The 9,292-nt window shown below is 59.6% G+C and overlaps 1 protein-coding gene across 4 annotated transcripts in view; it reads right to left on the bottom strand.

The window, feature by feature from the left end:
• Positions 1-2,366: 2,366 nt before the first annotated feature.
• The window catches only part of PHF2 (PHD finger protein 2), an 88,761-nt gene continuing 81,835 nt past the window's right edge, over positions 2,367-9,292 (bottom strand). For 3 of the 4 annotated variants that reach the window (XM_031447225.2, XM_064490088.1, XM_064490089.1), the window contains exons 18-22: positions 8,344-8,618; positions 6,669-6,764; positions 6,034-6,143; positions 5,047-5,452; positions 2,367-4,363 (exon numbers count right to left, since the gene is read on the bottom strand). In XM_031447225.2, coding sequence (XP_031303085.1) covers positions 4,275-4,363; positions 5,047-5,452; positions 6,034-6,143; positions 6,669-6,764; positions 8,344-8,618 — 976 coding nt within the window. In that variant the 3' untranslated portion in view covers positions 2,367-4,274. The remainder of the gene's footprint in view (positions 4,364-5,046; positions 5,453-6,033; positions 6,144-6,668; positions 6,765-8,343; positions 8,619-9,292) is intronic. The other variant, XM_064490090.1, reaches the window with a different exon arrangement.

Below are 9,292 nucleotides of genomic sequence, written 5' to 3'. Positions count from 1 at the left end.
CCACCTGCACAGAGACGATGGGAACGTGTGCTTGATGGGCACAAGACCAGGGGCAGAGGGGGAGTCCCTTAGGGGAGGGGGAGCCTTTGAGGGAAGAGGGAGCCCCTGGAAGAGGGAATCCTGGGGGTGGGATGAGCCCCTTGTCCTCAGCCTACCCCACAGCAGGCTGCTCTCCTGGAGAGCCCACTGCACCTGCTCACTAACCTGCAGGGGCTCCCCGGGGCCTGCCACATCCCCCACCGTGTGAACACCCTCGGCCCCTCCGAGCCAGCTCCAGCCCCACCTCTCACCATCTGACCACCCTGAGGTCTATCTGGCCACCTGCCCTGGGGACCTTTGCTCATGTTGCTGGAAACATTGTCATTTCATGGGCATCTTCAGGGAATCTCCCGGACTCCCCCCTTTTACCTGGAGTGTAAGAGGACACCATGGACGTGTTTCACCACTGCCTGTCCTACTGTACAGGGGGCAGGGGACAGTGTGGGCCCCAGAGCTAGCAAGATCTGGGCTCCCCAAGAGGAGCAGCAAGCCACTCCCCTCGCCCCAGGCTTGGTCCGTATGAAGGCTCCAGGAGGTTCTCAACACGGAGCCTGGCACATAATAGGTGCTCAGGAAATGGCGATAAAATCCAGCTGCACTTTGGGAGCCCAGTTAAGGGGCAATCTGTTTATTTATGCCGTGTTCAGCGCACAGGGCACCAGCTGCATGTGAGTCTCAGTCAGACAAGGCCAGGGTAGTCTGCAGTAACAAACAGCTCCAAGATCTCGGAGGCCTCACATGCAACCCTTTGCATTTCCTCTTGCAAAGTTTGTTGCTGGTCAGGTGGGTCTCCGAGCAGGAACTCCAGGACCCTGCTGCTGGCATCCCGTGGCACCCCCGGAGCTGCCTCAATAGGATGGTGGTGTTTCAGTTTTGCAGCCGGCCACCCGCTGCCAGGAGGCTGAGAAGTTACGGTGAGCAAGGGACAGTCCCGGAGCACTCAAGTCTCATCCACCAAGGGCTTCATTCTGGGCCTCAGGTTATCCACCTGTCAAGTGAGGGGCTGGGTCCGTGGGGCCAGACAGGGCACTTGCTCAGCCCCTCCCCTCCCAGCTCACTGTCTCAGGGCGACTGGCCCTGCATGGCGAGAGGGAGATCCCTGAAGGGCCAGCACCAAGCATGGAGCGACACAGGCCCCTTGCTGCTCCTGCTACGGGCACACCCAGAGATGGCGTCCCAGGTCCATTTACAGATGACACGCCTGGACACGTGGGCTGCTGGGGCCACAGTGAGGGCCCAGGGTGTGACTGGGCCATGCAGCACCAGGATGGTGTGGGTACAGCCCAGGACAAGGCCTGGGGCTCGGGGAGAGACTCTGGGCACCAGCTAGGAGGCCCTCCCCACGCCCAGGGCCCCAGCTTCCAGATGGCCCTCTGAAGGCCCAGTCGCAAAAGCCACGTGTCCAGAAGCACCCAAGAGCACCCAGATAGCTCGGCCTCAAGGAATCAAGCTCAGGGCCTGGGCAGCCGGGGCATGGGGGTGTCCAGAGCCAGGCTTAGGGGTGCTGCACAGAGCAGCCCAGGGCTGGGCACACTCTGCCAGCGGCTGTGGGGTGAGGGTGTGGGGACCCCTGGGAGGAGTCACAGGGCAGAATCTGGCTGGATCTGGGCAGGGACAGGACGGCTGTAAGCAGGGTGAGTGCCCAACACGGGGATGTGCAAGGGCCCCTCTTGCGAGGTCCAGCCAACGGACTCAAGCTGTGCCCAGACTGAATGCTGCATCCCAGGGCCCAGCAATGCCTGAGATGCCTGGCAGCTGGGGTGGCCCTAGCTTGGGCCCAGGTTCTCCTCCATGGCAGCCCCCTCCAGCCAGCCTGTCTTTCTTTCCCTCTAAACCTCGATCCTCACCGTGCCCTGCATTGTGCATCTGTGTGGATGTTGGGGGAGCAGGGGGTGTGGCATTCTGCTTTTGTTTGTTGTGAATAACGTCAGATTTAGATTGAAATCTTGTACATGTTCCTGACTGGACTCAGCTAAACTACACACCTGTGAACCCTAACAAGGCCCTAGATGTCCCTAAGGGTGCTCGGGGCTGGGATTTCCAGGGTCTCAAAGGCTGCCCACCCTGACCAAGGGTCTCTTTTGCCTGCTCCCGCAGGCCGGTCCAGGGTGCTGCGGCTCTGGGGTGCAGGGCAGTATATACGCCCTGTGGGCAATCCAAGGGCCTTCCAAGGAGCGTCCCCCTGTGTGGGGGGCCTGGCCTGACTCCCCGCCCTCACACCCAGCCCAGTGACCCATAGTGCCTCCCCTCTCCAACGTCAAGGACCCTCACCGTCCTCACTACCAGGGTGGACGACGGCAAACAAGGCAGAAACAACACAGACGTGGTTCTGTACAAAACCTGAAATATTTTTACTCTTTTAAAACTTTGATCTAAGTTACCTTAGACCTCATGGACTCGATACAAGAGTAATATGAATTGGGAAATAAAACACTTTAATAGCCACAATAAACTTTGTTAGAAATGTACATGTTGCCAAAATAATAATAATAAAATTAAAAAAATAAAAGAAAGAGGAAGAGAGGGAGCAGCTCGATGGCCAGGTTAGATTCTATAAATGTTCAACACGGACAAGGAAAGGAAACCTTCAAAACGCTGGGTCTGATAGTCAGGGCCCCGTGAGGCTTGCCCCTCCCAGCCTCCGGGCCCCGGGGGGGGGGCTGCGCGCCCCCAAACAGGACAAGCAAGGGTGGCAAGGCCTGCGTGAAGCTGCCTCTCCTCGTGGACAGAACACCCAGGGATGGGCATATAAACAAAGCTCATAAGAAATGTACAAATATAAAAAGCTACAAACATTAATAAATTACAGCATCACAAAACACAGAAACACTTCACAAGGTGCTAGTAAAATAATTGTACCCCCACCCCCTTCATCAGCAAGAAGGAAAGAAAGAGCTGGTATTCGAGGTGAAGATCCTTCTTCACGTGTGTCTGAAATAGATCTTTTGTGTACTGTTTGCTTCTGTAAAGACAGATTATAAGGCTGCACAGACATCACTTGTTTTTCAGGCAATACCTTAGGTCCTAAAAGAAAAAATAATAATAATAACCATAATAATACAAAGAAAGGAGGAAGAAGGAAAAGCATCGGAAACCCAACTGTCCATCATACTCGGCAAAAAAGTTGTATAAATGTTAATGAAGGGCTCTATAGAAAGAAACTCCTAAAGATACTTTTACTCTTATAAAAAAGAAGTCATTTAAAAAGCTATTTACACGCTACATTCTATGAAAAATATGCTTCAGGAAATACATCTAAAATTAAAATACAGGATTGCCTGAGAAACAAATCCAGCCCCTCCGTGTCGATGGGCAGACACGTGGTCCAGGAGCCACCCATGCACTCGACACCAAACGCCAACAGGTGACAAGACAGAAGTGCCTGGCCCCCAAGTCCTCAGGCCGCCCGGCCGCCGTCCGTCCCACCGGGCACACAGCAGGGTGACTTGGCTGGGAAGTGCTTCTCGGATATAACCAGTCGGGCTGGACAGGGCCCCACCGCATGGCCTAGCCTGGGCCCCCTGGGCCCCACACTGCGGCTGGGCCCGAGCCCTTCCCCGGGGACCCCATGACGGCTCCCCCCACCCCACTGACACACTGACCCTGCTGCCGGCCCCAGCCAGCCCCGAGAGATGCCCCAGGCATTCAGGGCACGCCACCCGCCATCCGGCCCGCCACCCACCGACGGGGGAGCACAGAAGCTACATTCCTGGCAGGGCCGAACACCCTCTGCACTTGTCTGAGAATCACTTGGGAAGAGAAGGGGGGCACATACACACCCCAATTTCTCCTCCTCTTCCTCTCTAGTGTTCTTTGCCTTTTTTTAAGCCTCTGGAGGCTACCAGCCTGTGGCCAGCTCAGACTCCGGGCCTGGTGAGCACTGGCTCACTCCTCCTTCCTTGAAGGACTCCTGCTCGCAGCAGAGCTGCAGAGACACTGCAATCACACCCATGCTCGGGGATGCCTGGAGGCGGTCCTGACACTGGAATGGTCCTCAAACTGGCAGGGCCTCGTTTCGGGAACTGGTCACTCTAAGCAACTTGAGAAAAGACGTCTGTCCGTACTGGCGAACTTCGCCTGCTAAAGCAACAGACGCTCGTGTGGGGGGCGGGGGTAGCCGGGAGGAGGCCAGGCCCTCCCTGGGATGAGGCAGTGAGGCCACCCTCCTGGGGGCTGATGTTCCAGCGGGGCTCCGGGGGTCCTGAGCGGAGCAGAAGGATCCTGGTTTTCCAAATTTAAAGGAGCAGTTTTCCATTCCGATGAATTTTCAAAATTTTCCCAAGCCTCTGTTTGGCAGTGGCCATGCCCTTTTTTGTACGTTTTCCTGAGGGAGGAGAAGAGACAAAAGAGACAGATAAGTGAGAGGAGCAGTGTGTGGGGTGGGGGTCTGCAACCCCTCCTTGAGCCCCTATCCCCGTCTGTAAAGTGGGTCTGCCGCACCCAAGCCCTGGGGGTGCCGCATCCCCACAAATTCATCAGTTGTAGACAAACGCCCAGCCCAGAGGCCATGTCCCCACGGGGCTGGGCCGTGGCGAGTGGGGTAGGGACAGGCCAGGGACGGCATCACTATGAAGCGAGGCCCCTGACCCACGTCCTGGCAGCAGGGCCACCTGAAGCCACGTTCCCCATGTCACAGCCAGGGTGAAGGGCGTCTGGGATTGACAGTAGGGATGTCATAGGACCCAGACAGTCCTCACCCTTAATTCACTCAGAGGAGCCTGGGTCACCTTAGTCCCGTCCCAGCGAACCCTCAGCAAACTGCCAACCACGCCCTGACTCCAAGCCAGGCCCCAGGTCAAGGCTCTAGGAGCCTGAAGGGCTGGACCTCGCTCCGAGAGAACCAGGACCCCCGGGTGAGTAACCACAGCTCTCAATCTCGAAAGGGACCATTTCGCTCACAGGCTGACCGAGTGCCTGGCCACAGACACTTGTGGCTACAGTGGGACAAAGGAGACCTGTGGGCATCCACAGGGACAGTCTGCAAGTCAGGGCTGGCAGGCGCGGTACCTTTGGCAGCGGTGTTGTTGGGGGATGACGAGGAGGGCCGCCTCTGGGTGAGGAAGACCCCAGGGGCCATGGGCTGGGAGGCACGACCTGCTTGGGCCCCAGCAAAGGTGCCGGCTGCCGTGTACTCGTGGTCAACCAGGCTGCTGCTGTGTGACTCTGGCTGGGGCTCAGGCGAGCTGCCCTCCTGGGAGGCCTGGCTGCTGGCCGTGCTGGTGGAGGCCGGGGTGGTGGAGGCTGGGGTGGTGGAGGCCGGGGTGGTGGAGGCCGACGTGGTGCTGGCCGAGGTGGTGCTGGCCGAGGTGGTACCGGCCGAGGTGGTGCTGGCAGAGGCAGAGGTGGACGGGGAGGTGGTGTTGGGGGCCAGCTTCCTCTTGGTGTTCTTTTTCTTTCTGCTTTTCTGTTCCTCCTTTGAACAAAACATGTGTGCATGTCAGCCGGCAGGGCCGGCCAGGCCTCGGACACTGGGAGCAGCCGTAGCCAGGGAGCAGGCTCCTTGCACAAGGCCTCTCCCCGGCACTGAGCAAGCCAGCGCTGCTGGAGCAGAAAGGTCTGGGCCATGCCCGAGCCCCAGCTCCAGCCACGCTGGGCACCCCAGAGCAGGGCTGGGGCCTGTGGAGGAACCACCAGACCCCCTGCTGTGAGGTGGGCCGTCCTGGACCCAGGGACGTGAGAGATGTGGCACCAGCACTCAACTGCAGCAGAAAAACCTTGCTCAATCTGAGCTGACCTACTGGTGGGTGTGTGGTATGAGCCCCCTGTCGCCCCAAACCCCTCCATTCCCCTTCTGAGCTGCCATGGGACTCTTGCCACCAGTTCCGGGCTTCCCCACTCCCCACTCTCAGGGACTTGGGAGCTGGAAGAACAGGGGTCAGCAACACTCAAATGTCCCCAGGCCTGTGACAGCCCCAGCCTGGGTGGTCCATGCATGAGGGTGGGGGGAACAGGGGTGTCTGGGAGCCTGAGTTCAGGCGGGGGCCCCCTCCTCACCTGCTGAGACAGTTTGGCCGCGGCGGCTGCCAGTCCGGTCTCAATGGAGGCCACTCTGGTCCCCTCACGCACAGGCCTGTCCTGCCTCGGCACTGACGGCCCGACCCTCGCTGCAGAAGAGAAGGTCAGCCTGCCTCGAGCGGCCACCCACTGCCTGTGTGCCCTCCTGGGCTCCCCCGATCCTGCCCCAGTCTGTCCCTGCATCCCAGGGACAAGTCACAACTCGAAGAGGGTCAGCATGAGCCCCAACCCAGCGAGGGGTGGCCTCCCAACACGAGCAGACAGGAGGGATCGGGAGGGAGTCGCGTAGAAGGCGAACAAGACCCCACCCCACTGGCCGCTGTGACGGGGGCCAGGTGCAGAGGCGACTGTCCCAGCTCCTTGGAGAGGAGCTTGGCAGAAGGGCACCCACCGCGGAGGCACCGCACTGCCCTACTTGCAGGCGCTGGGACGCCTTTGGGTGAGCTTGCAAAAGCACCTGGGCTGAGGTCCTGGGACGGATGGGGAACCCCAGTCAGGCCCCTGCAGGCAGGCGACACTCCGTCTGAGCCCCACACAGAGCCAGTGAGAGAGTGTGGGACATGGCTGCTGGCACTCGGCGTGGACGGAGCTCCCTTCCCAGCCCCCAGCATTACCTGTCGGGCTGTAGGGGGCGTCATCCGAGCCTTTCCTCTTCTTAGACCGGGACTTGAAAACAGGACTGTCCTCATCGGATTCCAGCGAGGGGTAAACTAGAGCGAGGGGAGGGAGGGCGGAACTACTGGTGTGGCCACGGGCAGACCTTGTGGCCAGCATCCCCCGGGCTGTCTTCGGCTGCATAATGCCAACCCTCCTGGCGTGGCTGCCACACACATCGGCACAGGTGGCCTCTGAAGTTGTCCAGCCCAGGCCCCCTTGAGGTCCAGACAGGGGCAGGGACTACCCAGACAAGGGGTCCTGTCCAGACCCCGTGGCCACCTGACCAGCAGTGCTGCCCCAGCCTGGCCGCAGCACCCACTGGGGGCCACTCTGATGCCATCAGAGAAGAGAACACCTGATGTCCATGGAGCTAGGTGGCTCTGAGGCCCCTGGGCTCGGCTCTGCAAGTCTCTGGAGGACGGAGCACCACACAGCAGCCCTGGTGACTCACTGGGTGCCACCCCCTTACTGGTTCAACCCCAGGGGCCTGCCTCGTGTCCCAGGGGAGCCCAAAAAATGGAGTTCACTGTCAGTCGTACCAGGGCAGGCCCCACAGCAAGGCCTCAAAGTGTCCACCAGATAGGGCAGGGCCAGCCTCACCGTGGGAGGACTCTCCAGGGGCAGGAGCGTGAACAGGCAGTTGTCAGATCATCAGGACTGCGCTAAAGGCAAGCTCTGCCCTACCAGGGCCAGCACATCCCTGGCCCCGAGGTGTAGGGGTCTGTGCCAGCACCCTCTGCACCCTGTGGGGGCTGGGACACCCCTAGGCAGCGGGCCAAGGCATGGAGGCAGGTCCTCGCTCAGAGTTCCCTCCCAGGTGGCCAACAGCAGCTCCCTGAGAGCCTGTCAGAAGCTGGAGTGCAGGGCTTGGAAGGGCTATAGTGGGCGGTGAGGGGCCACGCTCCTGAGCAGAAGCCACGGCCACAGCCTAGCCACTAACTCACTGCCCACCACAGACTTGGGCCATAGAGCCACTCTGCCTACATGTGATGGTGACACGGTCTCAGCATGTCTGTGAAATGGTGCGGCCACAAGGAGGAGAGTCAGGCAGTTTCTCAGAAGCTGAAACAGGCAGCGACCCAGGCATATGCCCAGGGGCACCACAGACACAGGCCATATAAAATCCCCTGCACACCCATGCTCATAGTAGCACTATTCAAAAATCGCCAAGAGGTGGAAGCCATCCATGCATCTGTGGAGGGACGAAGGCATAAACAAATGTGGTGCGTCCACGTGGTGGAATATTATTCAGCCATGAAAAGGAACGGAGTGCTGACATGAGCTATAATGTGGATGAAGCCAGCACAGAAGACTAGGCACTGTGCCATTCTGTTCACATGAGATACCCAGAGCAGGGAAATCTACAAGGCAGCATAAATCAGTGGTGGCCAGGGGCCAGGGGAGGGTATATGGACTCTTAAAGGTACAGGACAGGGTTTTTTTTTAGGATGATAAAATGTTCTCAAACTGAGTGTTGTGATGGGGGCACATCTATCCCTCTAAATACACGGAGCACCACTGAGCTGCACGCTTTTAAAGGATGACTTTTAAGGTGCGTGAATTACATCTCATAAAACAGGGCCCGGCTGCCGGCACCCAGGGTGCACGCCCCTCCCAGACAGCGGCGCTCACCATAGTCCGAGTCCTTGAAGCAGGCATCCAGGTGGTCCTGGTCCTCCTCGTAGTCGCCCAGGTCCACGCTGTTCTTGGCCGCCCTCTTCAGCAGCCGCTTGCCCGTGCTCTTACCACCAGCCCCGTTCTTTCGGGCACCATGAGCTGCCAGCGAGCTGCCCTTGGCCTGGCCAGGGCCCCACGCAGTCTGCAGGCAGGAGTCGGAGGCCTGCAGGTTGGCCATGGACAGCATTCCCTGAATGGCTTCCTGTGTGCTGGGGGAGGCGGGGGGCTGGCTGGAGGCACAGAGAGACAGGCACTCAGCCCAAAGCCCACACAGCCTCCCACCCAACAGCCAGCGGAGGGCCTGGGGTGGAGGACGGTGGTGGCTGATGACCCCCATGGAAAGGGCCGGCCACCCCCTTCCCCTACCTTTCCCCAAAGGGAGGGTTGGAGGCCTTGGGACAGAGAGGGGCATAAAGAGGGGACACAGAAGGAGGAAGGGAAGGGGACAGATGGAGGGGCAGAGGAATGGGGGTGGCAGATGGAGGTGCCACTGCTCCTGGTCTCTGCCATCATAAAGCCAATGAGCAGACTCCCCCAAGGACCCAGGCCATCCTCCTTCCCCCTCCCCACTCTAGCTGGCTCTGTGCACCCGTCGGCCCACCCCACACTGCTCTCCCACCTTAGACCCCTGCCCCTGGTGCTCCTCCCCCCATGTCTTCAAGGGCATCCTCACACCAGCACCTGAGATGGAGAGGCACTGGCCTCCCCGTCCCATGGCACTCGGTCTCCCCAGGTGGCACCTGCACCTGGACCCTCGCCCTTGCCCATCACCCCAGGTTTATGTCTACCAGGGACAGGATGACCCCTCTCAGCCTGTGGGGAGCCCGGCCACACCTCTCAAGGCTCTCTGGGTCCCTGGAAGGGAGGGCCAGGATCTGGACATGGGGTGGGGGGAGCTGCAACA

This window comes from Camelus dromedarius, chromosome 10 (genome assembly GCF_036321535.1).
Source record: "Camelus dromedarius isolate mCamDro1 chromosome 10, mCamDro1.pat, whole genome shotgun sequence".
NCBI lineage: Eukaryota > Metazoa > Chordata > Mammalia > Artiodactyla > Camelidae > Camelus > Camelus dromedarius.
The sequence above is the reverse complement of the archived record's forward strand: the minus strand, read 5'-3'. Positions and strand labels throughout refer to the sequence as shown.